Source organism: Danio rerio, chromosome 16 (assembly GCF_052040795.2).
Source record: "Danio rerio strain M-AB ecotype USA chromosome 16, GRCz13ab, whole genome shotgun sequence".
Taxonomy (NCBI): domain Eukaryota; kingdom Metazoa; phylum Chordata; class Actinopteri; order Cypriniformes; family Danionidae; genus Danio; species Danio rerio.
Genome location: NC_141036.1, coordinates 26,359,523 through 26,382,610, shown reverse-complemented (window position 1 = coordinate 26,382,610; position 23,088 = coordinate 26,359,523). Strand labels below are relative to the sequence as shown.

At 36.1% G+C, this 23,088-nt stretch overlaps 1 protein-coding gene and 1 pseudogene across 1 annotated transcript; one reads left to right on the top strand and one right to left on the bottom strand.

Annotated features, from left to right (window-relative positions):
* Positions 1 to 730: 730 nt before the first annotated feature.
* Positions 731 to 10,432, top strand: rps27.2 (ribosomal protein S27, isoform 2). Its single transcript, NM_200765.1, is given in 4 exon segments — positions 731 to 752; positions 1,591 to 1,699; positions 6,644 to 6,754; positions 10,155 to 10,432. Coding segments are annotated over 4 exon segments (255 nt in total). The 5' UTR covers positions 731 to 746; the 3' UTR covers positions 10,184 to 10,432.
* Positions 10,433 to 15,037: 4,605 nt separating this feature from the next.
* LOC147833343 (uncharacterized) lies at positions 15,038 to 16,830 on the bottom strand (annotated as a pseudogene).
* Between the last annotated feature and the right edge of the window lie 6,258 nt (positions 16,831 to 23,088).

The window sequence follows — 23,088 nt, the reverse complement described above, 5'->3', positions numbered from 1 at the left end:
TTTTATTTCAGTAATTTCATTTCATTTTTATTTCATTTTAGTTCAATACAGTTTTTTTATTTAATGCTTTATTCAATTATTTAAAAAAATAAAGTTTTAATAAGCAATGCAACATTAGTTATTGTTATACATCTGTGATAAAATGAAATGACCAATTTAATTAAATTTATTATCAAATTATCACAATAATATAGTATATTTTACATTATAATGTACAAATTATGAATACTGAATGTCGTTTTTATGTATGCTATTTGGCTTAGTTTATAAACCACTAATAGCGGTGTCTATGAAACATTTTCTAAACATTAATACCAACAGAAATGTCAGAAGAAATAATTTTTTTATTTTAATTGATTAAAGAGGGAAGTACAGAATTATCCATAAAACATTATACAAGGGAATTAACAACAAAAAATAATGATGTACATTAGGTATTTTTTCAGCAATTATGATATTTTAATACCTATATATATAATTTCTTTTATATAATTTTTTTTTTAAGATCACTGAAAAATAGTTTAGAATTTGGTAGAGTAAGCATACATTTTGTTTTGTAAATATGGTACTTTCCAAATAAAATAAGAAGTTTTGTTATTTTGTCCATTACCAATAATCCAGAGTTAGTAGAAATGCTCTTATTATTATTAAACACTATTTCCTGCCCCTGCTCTCGAGCCCCGTTCATATGCGCCATGCATTTCCGGTAGCCCCCCCTTTTCGGCTGCTGCTCCGCTGTCGCCAACATGCCTGTAAGTGCGTGCTAACACAACCGAGCCCATTTAAAACGTAATTGCGCCGGCTTTGTGGATGAAATCGCATTCATCGTAAAGGGGTGGTTTTTGTTATTATAATCTGACGTCCACGATTCATTATTATCATCTATTTTGAGGGTTAAACTTTGTAGAAAGGAGCGAAGCGCGTGCTTTGTATATAGGAACGACAAGATGGCTGCGTACATTTTCGTTAAATCGCATGGCGAGTATCGTGGTTTTCGTGCAAATAAAACGCAAAGCGATGACATAGGGTTGAAATTTAAAGGTTAAATGTCAGGTAAACTGAAGAACTATGTTGAAGATAGAATATTAGTCGTTTTCACACTCAGATGTGCTCAGGGGCACATCTGTATCACACGAATAGGCAGTGCCTTTTGTTGTCTGTTCTTGACAGTCAGCTGATCTGGAATAACTTGCCATGGTGCATACGAAGCGCTTACAAAAATAAAAAAAAAATATAGTAAATAATATATACAACAAGTGTTTGTGTTGTTAAATGCTTGATTTGTATTGGCTAACTTTATATAACCACTTTTACAACAGAATATCATGGTTGAACTATGGTTATTGAATATTAAAATCATGGTTAATTAATTAGATGCTACCATGGTTTAAAAATAAACGCAAATTAAAACTGGTTATTTTTTTAAGCAAGGGTCATTTTTCTAAAGAACACTCCCTTGTGAGCTTATATGGGTGCTTGTATTGTGTTAACATATTTTAGTTGTGTAATAACATGCCAAGAAAAATAGGACATAAACTCGTAACTTAAGCTGATGAACTGACATTTATCTCACCATCTCATCATTTTCAGCTCGCGAAGGATTTGTTGCACCCGACGCCAGAGGAGGAGAAGAGAAGACACAAGAAGAAGCGTCTCGTACAGAGTCCCAACTCTTATTTTATGGATGTCAAATGCCCAGGTAACATCTGCTGATGAACACGACCACTATAGCCCCTTTCACACAGTGATACCGGTAAATATCCTGAAAATTTCCGGAAAGACTTTACCGGTATATTGAAAAAAGCGCTGTTCACACAGGCGAGGACGTTACGGAAATTTTCCGGAAAAGAGCATTCACACATCCATTCCAAAATACCGGTAAATTCTGACATCATTCACCACAAATGAGCTTTAAACGGCTGCGCTTGTATTTGTAAACATTTGACTAAATTACAAACTCTGTGGATGATCAATATTGTGAACAACTTTCGCAGGATCACTTTCGCATGTCGAGATGTTCATAATATGTGCGTGTGCAGGCGCTCACAGGCTGTTCCACAGGCACACGCAAAGCTTGAAGGTAAACAAACAACGGCTTATCATAAGCATCTCATCGATGATTATTTACACAGTTGGCATTAAGAAGAACATATAAACGTGATCTGACTAACTTCTAGCAGCTAAATGTGTCTGGAAAAATATTCAAAGGCTTTTATCCTCACAAACCGCGCAGACGTAAATGCGTCTGACTGTTGTGATTGGCTAAAGCAGACGTCTCACATCAGCACGTTCTAGACGTGCACGCGCTTATTACGGGAATCTTCCTTCTGCATTCACACAGCGCAGCATTCCGGCAAATTGCCGGTAATGTTACAACTTCTCTTTCCGGAAAATAGCCAGAACAAATTTACCGGTATTTTCAAAAAGGACCTGTTCACACATACAACCTTTCCGGAAAGGTCTGTATGTGTGAAAGGGGCTTATGAGAAAAGAGTTCTCCATAGAGCCATACTTATTTGAATTCATGAGGCACAGAACAAAACGTTCCACTGCCTTTGTTTTTTCTGTATGTTTTTTAAGAACATAAGTTACCAACCTTGAAACTAACCAACTATGGACAAAATGACCATGGTACAAGAATCCTTAAACAGATAGTTTACCCAAAAATAAAAATTCCATCATTTACTCACTCTATACTTGCTTGAGACCTGTTTTAATTTCTTTCTACTGTTGAACACACAGGCTTTTTCATGTATACTGGAACCCTCTAACCATTGACTTGCATACCATTTGTTTTTCCTATCATGAAATAAATGGTTATAGGTTTTCAACTTCCTTCAAAATAAATTGTTTTGCTTTCAACCGAAGAAAGAAACATTTTGAGCTTGAGAAAAGCACATTACAAATAAAATATTATTATTATTATCATTATTAATGAAATTTTAACCACTTGAGGGTGATGTTAAATTAAATGTTTTGGTTAACTAACCCTTTAAAGAGATACTTTTTCTGAAAAAATAAAATGGAAGTTTCACATGTATAATCTTTTATATTCTTAAATATTTTATACAAAAGCAACATTTTTAATAGTTTGTATTTAGTTCTGATTATCAATTGCAGTGCTTCATGGGATTGAAGTTATTTGCTTCAAAGCAAAGCATTTTGTCTTTTTTCTCGTTATTGTCGTATAAGTACATTTTAATGGTGTGATTCAGTTAATTGATTTTGTTTTTGGCTTGAGAATAATGAAATGTAAGGCATTAGAACAACACCAGGATAATTAATTATTGAAAGTGTGTTTATGCCACTGAAAATAGAAAACATTTTATGTGTTGTCCTTCATTTACACAAAGATTGCATTTCAGGGTCCAGAAAGTTCAAAGAAAAATGTATGTAAAATAATTCAAAGAACAGGTTTTTAAAAATATTACTGTTATTATACCCATGAATTAGAGCTGCACAATTAATTGAATAAAGATCTTGGTTCGACCCTACACACAATCTTAATTCTGCTTTTTTTATGATTCAAACTCCGGAGAAAAGCTTAAATGCAGCCACTCAAGTCTTTACATTTTATATCCATTGCTCAGTAACATGGATACCTCCAAATGGTGTTACAAGAGTCACATACTGTATTTATAAGATATAATTGGTCCCAAATTGTCATTTCTGTCTTAATGTTATGATGTATTCACGGCCGTGAAATTACAAGTGAGCTGATGTACTGTTTGTTTACTATGCGTTTCTGCCAATGATGTCTTCTTAAGTGAACAGAACTTGCATAGGCTGTGAACAACAGGTAATGAAGTTACAAATAACGCTTAGATTGTTGCACAGATTGATTGTTTGAGAGCTGCACAGGGAGTATAATTTGGTTGTGTTTTTTTCTCAAAGCGACTGCAGCCATCAGCCGCACTCTGCAGTGAAAGCGAAACCACAGCGCGCACCTCATTTAAATGATCATAGCACATTTTAAAGTTATGATTACGGCAAGCATTTGATGTTTTTTTTTTTTTTTTTCGTAGAGAACACCATGTTGTGCATGAAAATAAATGTTAAAAATTGGGTCTGTATAACTAGCCTATAAAATGTTACTATTTATATACAGGGGTTTACGTTATCACCCGCATCATGTATTTTATATACATGACAATAGATCTTTTTAAATGTCAATCAAATAAAAAAGAAAAGTTTTGTTGAATAAAAAGTGCATGTATACAGCTATATATTTGCTTGTTTTGACACATTTAAAATGTATGGCTAAGAAATAATTATTTCTTTTTGGTGTGGTCAGATAAATTTGGTAAATCCTTAATTTTGAGCCCTAAAAAAGTCATGTGAAATAAAAACCAATAGCAATGCGACTCAACTAGGGCAGTGCAATTAGTCGAAAATCCGATTTCAATTTCGATTTTGGCTTTTAACGATTATGAAAAACCATTAATCGAGATAAACGATTATTCCATCACGTACCGCCCCCTTTCCAGTTGTACACGTGTGAAAACTCTTTGCCTCTGCAAAGCTCAGTTCCACGTGATAATGACTAAAAGCATGTGCTGTAATGTAACTTTTGCAGCACGGGATGCGCATCATTCATAATTTTAAAAGCGTAAAAAAGCACGTGCTGTTGTGTGTGTGCGCGCGCCGTGTCTGGCCTCGGACAGGTAGCGTGTGTTTGTGCGCGTGCCACGCTTAGCCTCGGACAGCAGAGCACACACACACACACATCTAACGCGATCTTATAGTAAGCGTTTTAATGGTCAAATACATGCACACTTGTGTCAGATCGCGGTGTTTAGTGATTATTCATATTAACCCCCATTTGTGTAATAAACTAACAAGTTGAAAATCAAAAGACATGTAAAAGAGAAACCATATCAGAGCCGCACTATTCACTATTCTAAGATAGCATGCGATATTCCTGCTGCTGCCGACTGTTTTTATTATTACTCAATAATAAAATCTAAAATACAGTGAAGATCCTTAAAGCACAGTTTAAACAACAGATTTAATAACTCAATTCTAAAAACTGATTACTTTTATCTTTGCTATGATGACAGCACATTATATTTTACACATTATATTTGAAGATATTCTTCAAGATACTAGTATTCAGTGACATTCAAAGGCTTAATTTGGGTAAATAGATAAGTCATTGTATAATAGTAGTTTCTTCTGCACACAATCAAACATATATATTGCTCAAAGGGGCTAATAATATTGAGCTATTATAGGTTTCAAAATATTCAAACCTGCTTTTATTTTAGCTAAAATAAAACAAATATGCCTTTCTCCAGAAGAAGAAAAATTTATAGGAAATACTGTAAAAAACCCTCTGTTAAACATCATTTGGGAAATATTTATACATAAAATAAAATTCACAGGAGGATGAATAATTTTGACTTCAACTGATAATCGTTTTGAATAATCGTGATTACAATTATGACCAAAATAATCGTGATTATGATTTTTCCCATAATCAAGCAGCCCTAGACTCAACCCATTTGCTCATGCACATTGAGCAAGCGCATACACAACACACAAAAACGGTGAAATAAATGAGGCATGTGGACAACACAACATCTAAATCAACTCATTTTAGCATGTCAGTCACATTTATTAATAAAAAATATACTTTCCAAGCAACAAAATTGTGGCTAGTGAAAATAGCAACTGGCTAGTAATGTTGGAAATCTACTAGCCACAGTGGCTGGTGATCAAAAAAGTTAATGTCAAGCCCTGTACTTTTTATTTATTTATATATAATGGAAGTCAATGGAGGAATATGACTAGTCATAATATATTTGCAGATATCTCCAATCTGATTTCGTACTAGTACAATTGTAATTGCAGATATCTCATTGTCATTCTGACTAGTCGAATTATAATTATGACTAGTCAAAATATAATTAGAGATACCTCTAAATATATTTATGGATAGTCAGAACAAAGGTTTAAATGCTAAAACGGCTTGCCATACGCGCGCGTCTATCATAGTCCGCCCTCTGTAGTAACAGCTCTCGGTCAGCTCACGTCATGTGTGATTTTGCGGCGGGAACATTTTATGAAGACAGAATGATATTTTAGGGTGAATTGTACCTTATAAATACAGTATGTGACTCTTTCAACACCATTAGGAGGTATCCCTGTCGCTGTGCAAAGTATGTAAATCACTGTGAAGACTTTAAAACTTAGGATGTTTGACCCAGTATGCGTGTCAAAAAGCGGACGAGTCTAAAGCAATGACTGTACAACCGAAATGTTGCCAGACGTCTGATTTTGAGAGGATGGGCCATCCTCTATTTCATCTCCACTCATCTTGGTCTGCTAACATTACTGCTGCTGCAATCTGAACTCGTGTGCGACAGCAGGTGGAACGTAGCTCACGTGCAAACAGCTCAACTAATAAGAGAAAACGGACGTCATATCGTAATCAAATCGTCATGACGCCACGATGCATATTGTGACATTCTTGTATCGCAATAAATCGTACAACGATAAATCGTTACACCCCCTAGTGTTTACACTCAAAATGGACTTTGATTGAAAGCTGCTTAGTATTTGTGCACTATTACATTTGCTAGTCTTGCATATGAATTATAAGCCTTTATGTTTGAGACTTTGGGCCATTCTCTCTTTGCAGGCTGTTATAAGATCACTACCGTGTTCAGTCACGCACAGACGGTGGTCTTGTGTGTAGGATGCTCCACTGTTCTCTGCCAGCCCACTGGAGGAAAGGCTCGCCTCACAGAAGGTATCACATTATCATTTACCCAATTTGAGTTGACCAAAGCCTGAAAGAACCTAACTTGTCAATCTAGCTGTGTGCGCTGTTCTTCGATACATGTGATTCCACAAGCAGAATCCTACAGTGGGCTTTCCCTCCTTCAAGCAGCAGTCAGAACATGTCACTCTAGCACCTTAAAATGCGACCCTTAGAAGATGAGTAATAAATTCATGGTTCTGTGTGGGAGAAATATGGCTGGAAGTGCACTCATAGATTAGAGATACACATACATGCGCTTGTAAATGTACCGGCGCCATGGCAACATGCCCACGCAGACCACCCTAGTGTTTCCCACTCGATCATTGTGCTCTTCTTGAGCAAAAGCTTGATGATTGGTTGAAGCTCTGAAACCCAGTGTCCTGCTGGCACAAAGTTCAGCAGAGGTGCAAGCAGACTGTTTCTGTCTCACTCAGCAACATCTAATTATTTAGCTCTCTGCCCACAAATTGAAACTCGAGTATATGTATGTGCGTATATATACAGATGGGGACTAAATCATTGGTGCCCTTCCATTGAAGAAATAAAATTCACAATGGTAACTAAAATAACTGATAGTTAATAAAAAATTACTAAAATAGATTAATTAAATTCATATATTGAATTATGAATCAACAAAAGCATTAAACTAATTAAATTGCCTGCACAAACTGAAGGGAAACAATACATTTGTTTTTGCACTTATTACTCTAATGAATAATTTCCCTGAGGTCTTTTTTATTTTGTGATTGTGTTTTTTATGTCTTTTATACTACAGAAACACTGAGGCTTAAGACGTTGACTTGATTGTTTAAAAACTAGAAGCTTAATGTTTTCTCGTGCTCTGCTGCTGCTTAAATTAAGATGCCTGTACGGTTATCTGTCACGCTATGTTTATTGTTTGAATAAACAATAGAGATTTAAATACAAATCTTAAGGTTTTAAAGATTGATATTAATTTGTTAATTAAGGTACATGCATTGAAACAAATGTAAACTGCTGTTAAAACGTATAGTTTTTCATCACAGTGCCAATGTTTAACTTTAGAAAAGTTCAGATATCAATTTTATTTTCACCAGTTGTTTCTTTCTGGTCTAAATGACTATTTTTGTTATGTGAAATTAGGAATAAATGTTAGCAGAACTTAAATAAATAAATAAATCAATATTATTATTTTATATGCATAACAAGTCCAAAGAAACTAGGACTAGAACTAAGAGTCATCCTTGCAATAGTCCAGAAAATATAGGATTTGTTACGTACACATGAATCATCTCTAAAATGTTAAGTCTACCATTACTTCCCATATTTACACACACACACACACACACACACACACACACACCATAACATTGTTTTGTGGAAAACCGGTCACTGTCAAAATTGCATCGTTAGGGGCTTTAGAAATAAACAAAATGATGTGCATGTGAATTGCATTTTCTAATTCCATTAATTAATAATAAATATGCTTTAAAATGTCCTCAACAAAACATTTACAAATGTTTTAGTGTGCTTTCACACCTGTAGATTGATTGTTTTGTTCCAAAACAGGGATTAAATCGTTACAATGTTGCTTTTTGTTCGTGGTGTGGTTTGCGTTTACACGGCTATGTTTGTAAATGGACCAAAATAGTTAAAACAAGTCAGTTTCAGTAAACTCTCCTCACATTGGTCAGAGTCCCGCTCACCTGTCATGCGTCCTTATTTTAATATCACGTTGAGCAAAAAGACAATATAAGCGAAAAAACTGTGCTTTCATTTTGAATGGTGACACCTATAGACATAGGCCCAATCCCAATTCTTCCCCTTAGCCCTTCCCCTACCCCACATTTTGCATGTTGCCGTGAAGGGGTAGGGGTGTCCTAATTCTCGTAGGGCTAAGGGGTAGGGGTAAATGCCCCTTTGAATGAAGATTTTTCAGGACCACAGTTGAAATCAAGGGGTAAAAAAAAAAATTCCCAGAATACACCAGCTACAATGGCAGGATAGCTGCACCCGGAAGTATGGAGATCCATAAATGTAGTGTTTTTTTGTCATTATTACGAATCTTTACAACAAACAAATATATGTTTTAATATATTCATAACCGTGTTCATGTTTTACCATCATGCTTTTATAAAAAAACGCTAAAATAATAAATGCTAAATTTTGTTATCTATAATCCATAATAAGTGCTGTCGCCTCACTGCAAGAAGGTCTCTGGGTCGCTGGTTGGATCCTCTGCTCAGTTGGCGTTTCTGTGTGGAGTTTGCATGTTCACCCTGCGTTCGCGTGGGTTTCCTTTGGGTGGTCCGGTTTCCCCCACAGTGCTGTCCGAATTCTTAGGGGTAAATTTTGAAGCCTATACCCTTTACACTCATTTATAAGTGGGTAGGGGTACAAAAATAGAATTGGGATTGGGTCAAAGTCACCAATTATAAATCAGAGGTAAAACTTTCTCATACCGAGCCGTTGCATTATAGGTTTTACATTTTAACAAGAAAAACAGATAAACCAAGACTGCTGTTCAGTCAATTTATTCTAATGGATAAACAGCTCTCGTTAATAGTTTGGCATGCTTTAACTTTCATATTCGACATGAAACGCACTTTTAGCGATAGGAATGACATCCCGCCCTTCTCATCACTCTTTCTTCATATAGCTCTTTAAATGGCTATTACATATTCATAATACACTGTGATATAGCCTAATTTGTTTGTTTGTTGGATCGTATTGCTTTCTCACTACAATCAGTTGAGGGGTTCACATATGCCAAACAAATCACACTAAAGAGGCAAATGAGCCAGGGTCTGAAACAAAATTCTAGGTGTGAAAGTACCCTTAATTTCCTTCACACCACAATAAATAAACATGTTTTGGAACAAATAAATAAATAAAAAATATAAATATTAAACAAAGAGAATTCAAGCTGGCTTCCTCGATTAACAGTTAATGTAAATGTCAAGAATAAACGTAATTGTCAGAACGTGTGAACATTGTGTTTCTTGTAAAGTTTCATATAATCAAAATGACTTGTATAAAAAAAAAAATTAGAGTTATATGTATGGAGTTCTCGGTTCATCACTCTCTCTTTCCCTTTGAGGAATATGAATTTCAAGCTGTTTTATTAAATGAAACTAAACGCATGAATTTCTAGCATTTATAGATGAGAGAAAAACTGTACAGCGCAAATAATGTGCTGTTGAAAACGCCAAGCACATCAAATGAACACCTTACAGGAGAACCCACATAAAACGCAATGCCTCATAACCTTTTTTAAACGTTAAACAAAGGCTCCATTTTTCCTTGCTCTGCTTTTTACAACATTTTCCATTTACTATGAAGTGTGACGAAATCCATAATTAATTTCAGGGTGAATTCTAAAAGCTTTGTTCTTGTTCTCTTAAAACAGGATGCTCGTTCAGAAGAAAGCAGCACTAGTCTCTCATTAACCAATATGCAAGGATGAGGGAGATGACGGGAGGAGAGACAGGATTGGCCACTCCACGGGGATTTCAGGCCATGTTTCTGATCTATAACGGGGCAATAGGGATGAAAGCTAAACCGAGAAGAGTGCAGAAAACTTGAAATGTCGCAGTGCTGTCTGAACACAGAGCATGTGAGGTGTAGAATCACCAAACCTGTCTCTCTCTCCCTCTCTACTTTAAATAAAGGTTCCTTTTTCATTTACATGTCTGTGGTGGTACATCATTTGTCAGATATTCAGATCAAATACATAAATATATATTTTTAAATATTGTTTATTATTTAGATGGCCAATTAACAGAATTTTTAAAAAGGTTTTGGTCAATGCTGCATGAAAGCATATTATGAAATAATACAGTCTAAAATGTTTTCCGTTTTAATCATGCATTACAAATATGCTCATTCACTGTTTGGTCAATGTTTTAATAAAGTTATGAAAGTAGTACTTAAATTCCCCCCAAAAAAACTAAAAAATATATATTTTGCGAGAAGCCATTGTTAGCTTAAAGATGAATAATGAATTTGTGCAAGTGAATCCACAATATAAATAAGTAATAAACCATATGTCCGCTATGGAATGTCAGACCTTCTCTGATGACATCAGTTTGATAGCTTGGATGAAACATGGAAGAGGAGAGCAAAAATAAAACCCCACCCCTTAATATTCTACATTGAAAATATGATCAAGATGAAATAAAAATCCCATGTACACAGACATTTCTTAATCTTTGTGAAAAAAAAAAAAATTCTGGATGCTTTGTAAAAGTTTTTAAAAAATGCAAATGGCTTTATTGTCATACTTGACTAATTAATTATTGCTGACACAAAAATCTTACTGGCCCCTAACTTGTGTAAAAGAAAGTCTGAAGTTGTCAAATGGTAGATTAATGTGCTTGAAAACACACAAACTTGTCAAAAAAAAAAATATGGTGAAAAAAATTGTATACCACTACAATTTTATTGTTTTGACACTTTAAAGCAGGGGTCACCAATCTTAGTCCTGGAGGGCCGGTGTCCCTGCAGGGTTTAGCTCCAACTTGCTTCAATACACCTGCCTGGATGTTTCAAGTATACCTAGGAAGACCTTGATTAGCTTGTTCAGGTGTGTTTGATTTCGGTTGGAGCTAAAATCTGCACACCGGCCCTCCAGGAACAAGTTTGGTGACCACTGCATTAAAGCATGTCACTAATAAATAATTACATCTTTTTTGTGCCAAACCGGGCCATTAGAAATAATGATTAGTGTTTAGCCCTGTCTAAAGTCTAAAATTTCTTTCATAATGAACTTTAAAGAGTCTTAAATTTGACTTGAAACCTGCAGAAACCCTGTTATAGCCAGTGCTGCATGTCTTCATTTAACTTTGTGTGTTTGCTGCAGTGGTGTAAGCCCCGAAGAGAAAAGTTTTTTTTTTTTTTTTTTTAATTTAATTGATAACTTTAAAAAACATGCTAATCATGTTAAATTACATGCACCCATTTGTTTTATCTCATTGAAAAGCTTTACATTTGTAAATAGAAATTAGATGGGAGATAACTTTAACAGAAATTTAAAGAAGCAGTTTAACATTACACTAAAAATATCTGTAAATTTGTTTTTGTTTTTTTTTAGTTCATGTTTTTATTATTTTTCCCGTTAATTTATGCTTTTAAATTTCATTATGGGACATTGATCCAACATCTTTTAACCTTATAAAAAGTTACTTCTATTAACATTTCTAATTGTTTAAAGTGTCTGGGATAGTGTTCTGTATTATGGTTCAAAATCCTTGTTAGAAACTGACAGTATATTTCCAGTCATTGTACAGACTTATTTCTCTCTACATTTTATAAATTATATTATTTTTAAACTACTAAAATGTCCATAACAGTCATTTTGTTGGAGTGTAGAGTTAAATTTTCAATATCAAAAAACGACAGAGCAGAGATCAAGATTCTATAATGCAGTTTGCAAATAAACAGAAAACGCATGTGAATCACAAAATACAAAAACTGTTAACACTTTTTTTTTTTTTGAGTGTCGTAGCAATAGATTTATTCTCAAGTACTGTGATGTACATCTAGGTTGATCTACAAAATGCCAACAAATAATATCAGGCATACTCTTTGCGTTAAAGGCAAACGGGTCCAAAACTCTGTAAACTAATGCATTCAGTTTGATTGTAAATGCTATCAACAAGTACAACAGCTAATGAAATTACTATTTTGAGACCAAATTTTTCATGTTATTCAATGGCAAGTTGGCATATACATAAATGAACATCACGTCATGTATATTTGTCAAAATGTAAAAAAAAAAAAAAAAAACATTAAAGACAATATGAGAAGATCTGTGGACCAAACATTCTAGGGACATGCTAATTCTGAACCACTGGATGGGTCTATATTGAATTAAAAAGTGACGCCACAGAAAACAAGGCAAATATCGAGATCAACAATTGGCCAGAATATCAACATGTTCTATAACGACCTGAATGTACAGATGAAGAACAATGCAGTTGTTACAGAAATAAAGACACCATTCAAAAGTCTGTGGTTACAAAAGTGGTTCCTAAAGCTATGTTTGGCTGTGTTGTTCATGAACACTTTTGCTATATTTGTTAAAGTCATTCAACAAAATCCAGTCACCATTACGTTGTACGCTTTTACACACATTTGCAAACCAGTAGTAAGAGATTGGAGTGTGTGTGCTGTGCCAAGCTGAGCTCAAGGATGTTTAGTCAATATAGAAAAGGAAATTTACATTTCATTGCAGAATTGTGAGCTACAACTCAAACACATGCCAAAACACAATGAGGTAAAAAGATCAACCATAGCAATTTTTTTTCTTTTCAAGATGGTCTAATCTGAAAGAATGTTTGGATTTCAATCTGTGACCAACTTGAGTTTCATATTGATAGGAAAACAAAACTGGCCTATTTTATCATGTTTATTCATGCCTTTATTTCTATATGCTGTACTCTGTGTTTGGGGGAAATTGGTTTAGTAAAAACAGCTTTCCCACTGTTACGAGTTTGTCCGGTAGCTCGACACGTACTTCAGTGGACTTGAGTTGCTGAGCGTTATTAACTGCGACAACAGGGTCCAAGTCTGGTGAAGAACGGTTTCAGAAAGCGGGTAAGACAAAAACAGAAGCCAAAAAATAAAATAAACAAGTAAATAACAGGGTGAGAATGTTGTGAAATCTAAAAACATGGTAAAAATCGGGGCATTTTTTTTCTGGATTGCTTTTCAAAACACCGGTTGGGTTTAGGGAAGGGGTGGGTGCATCAATAGGTGCTTTTCAAAATACTATTGGTTGGGTTTAGGGAAGGGGGAGGGTGGGGGATTGGTCGGTTGGTCAGTTAGTCAGTCAGTAAGTTAGTCAACAGCGCCCTCTGGTGGATTTACATGAGAAAAGCAGGTGCGAATGACACCCGTAAGAGAAATTTGAGATCTCAAAAAGCATAAACAGCAGCCTGTGGCAGATTCGCAAAAAACATAGCTAATGGCACGTATTTTGCTCTCTCCAGAAATGTATACAGGGGTACGTAATCAGATTGAGCCTGGAATATATCATGCTGGAAATGCTCATAATTAAATGGAAAAGCAAAACACACACATGTATTTGTGTTTATTTAAATGCAAATGGGCTACCAATTCCTTTCCATTTGATATCTCAGATACTTTCAAGACAAAACGGGTTTGGTTTTATGTGACATCATCGTAAAAGTGTATTTATCTGCCAGCATTTCAAGGTCTTGTAGTTTTCTCAGAGAACACATCCACATTGCACACACAGAAACACAGATCAGTCGTTGCATGTCAGAGACATTAAATTAACTCTTTAATTTAATTTTTATTGTATACTGTCAGAGTTAATATGAATCAAAAATATTGTGCATTGACTGTACATTGACTTTTTATTATACAGGGTGAAAAAAGAATACCGCAACTTTGAAAATCTGTATTTATTAAAAAATAAATAAAAAAATGATGGAACCTTGGGTAATACATCAATGTGAAGAGTACCTAAAATATTTTTTTCAGTGGAAAACAAGTTCATAGATGTTCAATATGACACCCTCCAGACACTCGAGTTGTGGTATTCTTTTTAAATCACCCTATATTTATCTTTTGAGCAGGCCTTAATTCTCACAAATGCTGCATTTATTCAATCAAAGAATACACTGACAAATGAACAAATGTTGATCAATAAAATAGAATAATTAAAATGAATTGTTTCATCAGAAAAACATTTTTGATTATCATATTGAAAAAAGTAGCACACATTTGTTTTGTTTTTTGTTTTGTTTGTTTGTTTTGTTTCTCGCAGAAATGGAAGTGTTGTTTTGAGGATTCTTTTCAGGAATATTATGAATGTCTTTACTGTTACTTTTAATGAAATCAAGACATGCTTGCTGAATAAAAGTATACATTTCTTATTTTAAGCATCTTTCCAAATTGTTGTATTTATGTCAGATATATAGAATAGATTTATTTCTCTCTAACCCAGAGGTGCCCAGACTTTTTTCTTATGAAAGGCTTGTTTGAGGCTAGTGATACAAGTGCAAATATAGGTGGAGTAATATATCATGGGTAAATTGCTAATTTATTTAATAATGTTTAAAATTGACTAAAAAACATTGCTTTAGATTTGTTTTACATTTTATAATAAATGTATTACAGTAACAAAACAAATTAATTTATAACAAAATTACATTCATTTTTGCCTTTATTTACTTGCCGATGTCTTCTGCATAGTCCTCTATCCATCGAGTGACAGTATTTACATTTAAACAAAAAACAGATTTGTTTACAACATTTAATTGGCACATTTTATTTCAGTTTGCTGTTTGTAGCTCAGTAATAAAACTAACAAAAAATGTTACGTCAAATTAAAAATGACAATCTATGTGTTAAGGGCATCCGCCCCAGCCCTCTCCATCATACTCTCCTCTCAGAGGATAGTGGGCCAAATCAAAGTGTTCCATAAGCCAACTTTGTCCCGTGGGCCCTACTTTGGGCATCTCTGCTCTAACCTGACTGACACCTGTTTGTCCATCTCTGCAGTCACTATTACAGTGACTGTGACTGTTATGTGCATCTGTGTGAAGAGAGCTCTGTAATGTGTGCAGTGGACAGTACATCTGATCCAGGAAACGTGAGGACGGACAGACTGAAATGAGGAGCAGGGTTGAGTCTTCATCTGACCGCACCAGATCAGATAACACAAGGTCTGCAGCATCAGACTCAATTTGATAAAAGTAATATCAAATGCACTCCGAATCCTGTTCATTTGGTGAGCTACATCTCCCATCATTTCCCTCATTCTCACCCTGAGCATGCTGAGCATTTCTTGGCTACCAAACATGGTGATCTGAGCCACAGGCAGCAAGGAGGAAAGTTTGATCACTGTGACAGGACAGTGGAAAACTGGGACATACGGGAGACGAATGGAAGATTGAAAAGAGGGAGGTGAAGGAGAGAGAGACAGAAGGACAGCAGGGGCTGATGGACTCAGACAGACAGACAGAGAGATGGAGGATGGAGATCAACTGAGGCTGTGCTTAGCTGAAACAAGACATGCACAACAGGTTAAATGTGAATCGTAAAATAAAATAAAATAAATTAAAATAAAATAAATTAAAATTAAATTAAATAAAAAATTAAATTAAATTAAATTAAATAAAATTAAATTAAATTAAATAAAATATAAAAAAATAAATAATAATAAATAAAATAAAACACTGTCACCTCATAGCAAGAAGGCCACTGGTTTGAGTCCTTGCTGGACCAGTTGGGGTTTCTGTGTTTCTGTTTTCTTTTTTTTTTTGGGCAGCAAATTGTAGTTATTATTAACTTTGACTCAACTTGTTTTAATAAGATTCAAAGAAGAAGAATAACGACATGTTAACTAAATTAAAAATCAAGATGATTCTTCTTATGTTTGTGAAAAAAAGTCTTCCCCAGACACTAAAACATAGCAAAAGGTTTAAATGCAGTATTGTTTGGTAATGGTTCTCAGCCAGGGCTCACAAGACCCTCAAAATCACAAAAAAGAATTCAAATGAGTGAAATTTTAATATTAAAACTTAAATAATCAAATTATTATTATTATATAATAATACATTAAAATGCTTAAAAATGAAAGATACCTCAACTGAAATATAAATTTATTTTATTACAAAAAAACAAAGAAAAATGCTACTTCCTCTAAAAAAAAAAAAAAAAAAACTGTTTTTAATTCGTTTGCAATATTGAAAAAAATATTATATTTTAAAATTAAATAACTGTGGTTGTAAATGAAAAAAAAAATTTTTTTAACTAAATAAGCATTATATCAGCATTTCTGTTAAAAAAAAATTAGAAAGATTAAAAAATCCTCAGCGTCTTGTCTTTAGAGTATTTTGGGTCATGTAAAACTTGTTTCACCAGTGTCTGTGCTGTAGTAAGGTGTTATGTGAACATGTATCCGGCAGTTTTCTCATCTCTAGGTAGGGGGCATCAAAGATTAGCAAACGCAGCAGCTCTGCCTCAGGATTTAGATTTTTCTCTATGGCCACCAACTGGTCCAGATTGCATTGAGCTACCAGAGAGAATGTGTGAGAGAAAGAGAGAGTATGGAACAAAATCAATGACAAAAGTATTTGAAATTAAAAGCCTGTTGAATAGCACTAACCAAAAAATAAAAATAAAAATAATGGATGATTCAACAAGTGCTTGCATTTTAATTTGCTTGCAATTGATGATTTGAATTCAGAGTTAGCATGTAAGAGAGAACAGGAACCGCCAATTCTGGCATGGTAGACAAATGCTCTAACAAGGATGCTAAAGACTGCTGACAGTAACGTCTGTCGCTGGATCACCTTTTGGGATCTGAGGAGTGAGGTTTACCTGCACAGAACATTACTATTTGCTCCGTTACATTAAAGTAAATATGATGTTGCTTTTGTACCTTAATTAGCTAATTTACAATATATTTAATTACATTTTTACATTTAAAAATTGCCATTAAAAAAAGTAAAATTTCCATTAAGAATAATTATTCTGGAATGTAAATACGAGGGATTGAATTTAAGTATGGGCAATGCGTTGGCGCAGTGGGTAGCATGATCGTCTCACAACAAGAAGTTCACTGGTTCGAGCCATGGCTGGGTCAGTTGGCATTCTGTGTGGAGTTTGCATGTTCTCCCCATGTTTGGGTGTGTTTCCTTAGGGTGCTCCGGTTTCCCCTCATAAGCCCAAAGACATGTGGTACAGGTGAATTGAGTAAGCTAAATTGATCATAGTGTATGTGTGTGAATGAGAGTGTATAGGTGTTTCTCAGTAATGGGTTGCAGCTGGAAGGGCATCCACTTCGTAAAACATATGTTGGAAAAGTTAGCGGTTCATTTCGCTGTGGTGAATCCTACTTAATAAATGGACTGAGTCAAAGAAAATGAACGATGAACGAATTTAAGCATGAAGATGTGTGTGAAATATTTTTTGTAGAAATATTTCAGAAACAGCAATGTTATGTTTCAATACCTGAAAATACAAACTCTGGAAGTTGAAGCCATTAAAATGCAAGCTTTTGTTAATTCAATAGATTATTTGTTTTCAGTAAGTGCGATTCAACAAGCTTTTTTATTTCAAATATTTTTGTCATTGACTTTGTTTCACAGAGTCAGTAGAGTAATAGCTTCATATTCTACCTTCTCTCTCTTTGAATATTCTGCTCAGAAATAAGATCTCTGCAGGTTAAAAAAAAGATGAGATAATATCTCTTCCAGTCTACTATATTTTAATTACACATATTAAACATATTAGTATAATCAGCACTGAGAATCCATTGTAGACTATGAATTAGTCATTTAAGGGAGTTAAAAGGATCTGAAGATCCTCCAGACAGAAAAAATTATTTGTGTTATAATCTCTTTACTTCCAGTCTAATTATTCTTTAATCTTATTTGTCCAGTGGGATTAATGGTGTATCAGGTGTTCCATGTGGAGGTGTGAGTGTACTCGCCTGTGTTTGCAGCAGAGGTGTTAACATCTACTGTGTGTATACTGGAGCTTCATGCAGGCCAGATTGTGAGGAGCTTTGTGAGTTCATTTAAATTATTTTTATTAACAGAAACTGAAACAAACAAACAAACAAAAAATAAATTCATTCATTCATTTTCTTGTCAGCTTAGTCCCTTTATTAATCCGGGGTCGCCACAGGGGAATGAACCGCCAACTTATCCAGCAAGTTTTTTTTTTTACGCAGTGGATGCCCTTCCAGCCGCAACCCATCTCTGGGGAACACCCACACACACATTCACATACACACTCATACACTACAGAAAATTTAGCCTACCTAATTCACCTGTACCACATGTCTTTGGACTGTGGGGGAAACCAGAGCACCCGGAGGAAACCCACGCGAAGGCAGGGAGAACATGCAACTCCACACAGAAATGCCAACTGAGCCAAGGTTCGAACCAGCGACCTTCTTGCTGTGAGGCGACAGCACTACCTACTACGCCACTGCCTCGCCAATAACAAAAAAAAAAAAAAAAAAAAATATATATATATATATATATATATATATATATATATATATATATATATATATATATATATATATATATATATATATAATTAGATAGAATTACTTCCTTATACGTATTGGTAATTATATTAATGATTTAATAATATTCAGAACTCTTTGTAAGTTGTGTGTAAGGAACCATTGCTATACCTGGTAAAAACTTGCTTTCCCAGATAGCATACGAATGTGGGCCACTTTAGGCAGTTATGCGGCACTGGTGGTCTTCCTTCGGCTCAGACAAAAGGATTGTGAGCCCGAAGTGGCCCACCTGTACAGTGGTAAAGGGGGGTCAAGGATTCAAATTCATATATGGGCTATTTAAGGCAAAGATTTGGCACTTCTGGCAAAATGTAATCTGAATGTGAGCCTAATGTGGCTCATGTGGAAAATGGTAAATTTGGTCCAAATGATGGAGGACAAATGTGGGCTTCAGTTAGCAAAAATGTGGCCTAGTCATTTAAGGGTAATCTGGGTATCACACATGAGGTGCAAATGTGGCCCAGTTATCTTAAGACATATGTGGGCCACTTTTGGCAAATATTTGGCACAGTAAACTCTGGCTAATGCAGCCGGTAGCCTATAGTGACCCAGAGAAGATATGAACAACGTGGCACAGTTATCTTAAGACATATGTGGGCCACTTTTGGCAAATATTCGGCACAGTAAACTCTGGCTAATGTGAATTTGAGCCTATTGTGGTCCAGAAAAGATATGGCAAATGTGGCCCAGTTATTTTAAAACATATGTGAGCCAGTTTTTGCAAATATTCGGCACAGTGATCTCAAGCTAATGCAGCCATTGGCCTATAGTGGCCTAGAGAAGCTATAGAAAAATGTGGCCTAGTTATCTTAAAACTTATGTGGGCCACTTTTGGCAAATATTCGGCACAGTAAACTCTGGCTAATGTGAATTTGAGCCTATAGTGGTCCAGAAAAGATATGGCAAATGTGGTCCAGTTATCCTAAAACAAATGTGGGCCGTTTTTGCAAATATTTGGCATAGTTAGCTCTGGCTAATGTGGCTGTGAACCTAAAGCGGCCCAAAAAAAATATGGCAAATGTGGCCTAGTTATCTTAAAGGGCACATAGTTTACCCTTTTTTATGATTTAATAGTAATATTATGGTTCTTCTGAGTGTCCCAGTTTAGGTTAAGTTCAACACACAGTTCAGATGTTTTTATTATAATGTATTAAAAAGTGTCATTTTGGGGGGGTGTACACAGCTCGCTGTTTTATGGGTGTGTTGCTTCACATGAAAATAAGTTTCGGTTTCCCGCTCAATGTTACAAGGGGGCGGAGCCAAGAGCTCCTATGCTCTGTGTTTGCAACAGACAGGCAGACAGAGAGAAGCTAAGCTACATGGGTGAGAGAACCAGCATTCAGCCATGTAGGACTCGGACACAGACCAAGCAGAGAGTACAAAATCATTTGTGTCTTTGTATAGTTTTACAGCCAACTGTGTGCTAGTTTTATGTGCCAAGCTTGTACACAAAGACTAATAACCACGCACATTGAATTAGCATTGACTAAGGCACCGGATGGGCCGTTGAAGCAGCGAGACGGCACACCAGACACTCTCTGTGGCGCGGCAGAAACATGAAGTCTCCCGAATCGTTGCGCCATGCAGCGCCATGCGTTTTAGAATTCTAAATATAGGTTTCTATCTGGGTACACACAACAGCGCTTCAAGGACATAAAAGCAAACTGTGGCCCAGAATAGGGTCAATTCTGGTTCATATGGTTGAATTCTGGCTGATATGTGATTGTGTTTTGGCTTATTTGTGGCCCAGATCTGGCAAACAGGAGTGGACAGCCCAAGTGCCATCATTTTATGCGCTATGTGGGCCGGATTTGAGCCACATGAATTTTTCTAGCTGGGTTACATTTGACTTCCATCAAATTTTATATGAACAATCAGCTAATCTAACAATCATTCTATCAGGCACAAAGTGAGGCACCTTTCTGGAAGCAAGTGATCTTATCACTGTGCACTCTGGGGTTTGCATAACAACTTTATGGATGTACTAATGAATGTCTTAAAAATGTCCCCTTCCATAGGCAACTTATAAGGTTTTGGTTATGTTGTATAACATGAAGATACTGTAAGTAAGAAGCACTTATACCTCTCTGAAAGTTTGCTGTCCCTGCTCTAGTCTGTCCCAGAATTCTTCACAAATGCTGCTGAAGTTAATTTGGAGAATCAATGACACATTCCATTTTCCTCACCCACCTAAAAGAAGGATAGTCAAATGCAAAAACTATAATAATAAAAAAAGCTTTAATGCATACTTTGCGATGTAATTTCAATAAGCCTCGATTGCTGAGGAAAATCCAGCTCTAGATGAATACTTTTGCTTTGTGTTTATTTCTGATTAAAGTTGTCGGACGTTTGCTGGTTCCTGCCTCTCTGAATGGGTTTGAGTTTGAGCTACGTGCAAGGTCCGTGCTGTGGGATACACACATTACTGCACTGCAATGCAGAAGTGTAAATCAGGCGGCATCTGACTTGTTGCTTCACTGCCTTTAAAATACTTTGCAAGGAGCATTTGCCACAAAGGTACCTCACCAAAATGATTACAAACAGACTTCTGAGGCACCATAAAGCACAAGTGATGACAAACAGTCAAAGCCTATTGTTATTTCCCCGCAATTTTTAGTAAAAAAACAACAATTAATGGTGTGCTGCTCTACTCCAAATCAGATGTATCCCTGTAGGGCAAGTGTCCTGCAGAGTTTAGTTCCTGCCCTAATTAAACACAGCTGAACCTGTCTGCAAACCTACATGACATTCTGGACAAAAGCTAATTGGAGATAAAAAAAAAAAAAAAAAAAAAAAAACGCAGGACAATGGCAAGCCAGGGGCAGTATTGCACACAAATATTCTATAAAAAAATAGGCAAACATGCCACTAATAAATCTTGATCAGAGGAAGACATCTCTGTATGGAGAAAATGACGTGATCACTACTTTCAGACATAACTTGATTTCCTCAAACTGCTGGATGCTGCCAGCTGAGTCAGCATTTATCTGCATCTGCACAGCTATTTCGTTTAGTTAAAATAACAACTGGAAATAATCACCTGTTAGTGGTGACCAGAGCTTGTAAATAATGAGAGTAGAATTGTTGTCCCATGTTGTAGTAGAAAGCCTTAAAACGGATGCTCCAGCCCACAGGGAATACAGGAAGGAGTCCTCCACCATTACTTTTCACAGATGACACAGTCAAGAGATGTACAAACTACACTGTTGATACCCAAGGCTGGAAACCAGGCATGAGAAACTAAAATGAGGGTAATCACACACTGTACTCAAACACCTGGACAATAAAAACACTTATGCATGAATGCTGTTTGTTGACTTCAGCTCTGCATTCAACACTGTCATACCCTCCAAGTTAATGATCAAACTTAGAGATCTGGATATGGACACATCTCTGTGCAACTGGATTATGGACTTTCTGGCTAACAGACTTCTGAATGTTAGATCAGGCCACATCTGCTCCACCACCATCACACTCAACACTGGTGTACCACAGGGCTGTGTGCTGAGCCCCTTCCTCTACTCCCTTTTTACCATCAACTGTAGGCCTGTGAACAGACCCAACACCATCATCAAATTTGCAGATAACACCACAGTGATTGGTCTAATCAGCAATAATGATGAGACGGCCTACAGGGAAGAAATACAGCATCTGGCCACTTGGTGCACAGACAATAATCTGCTCCTTAACACCAACAAGACCAAGGAGCTCATTGTGGACTTCAGGAAGTGACGAACAGGTTCACATGATCCCATACACATCAATGGGATGGCCATTGAGCCTGTCTTATTCCTTAAGTTCCTGGGGACCCACATCTCAAAGAACCTTTCCTGGAGCACCAACACCTCCAGCCAGATCAAGAAGGCTTACCAGCACCTATTCAACTTAAGAAGAACCAGCTTTCATTAGCCATCTTGGTGAACTTCTACCGCTGCACGATAGAAAACATCTTGACCAACTGCGTCACAGTCTGGTATGGAAGCTGCTCTGTTGCTGAGCGTAAGGCACTGCAGCGGGTGGTGAAAACTGCCCAACGCATCACAGGGACCACACTGCCAGCCACTGAGGACATCCAGAGGAAACACTGTCTGCGCCGAGCATGCAGTATTCTGAAGGACACCTTTCACCCCGCTCACAGACTGTTTTCTCTCCTGCCTTCCGGCAGGCGCTTCAGGCTCCCAAGGCTTTTTTGTCTCCCTCTTGAACTCTGCCCCTCAGTTACTGTTTTGCCCCCCCCCCCCCATCCCCCCCGCCCCCGCAATACACC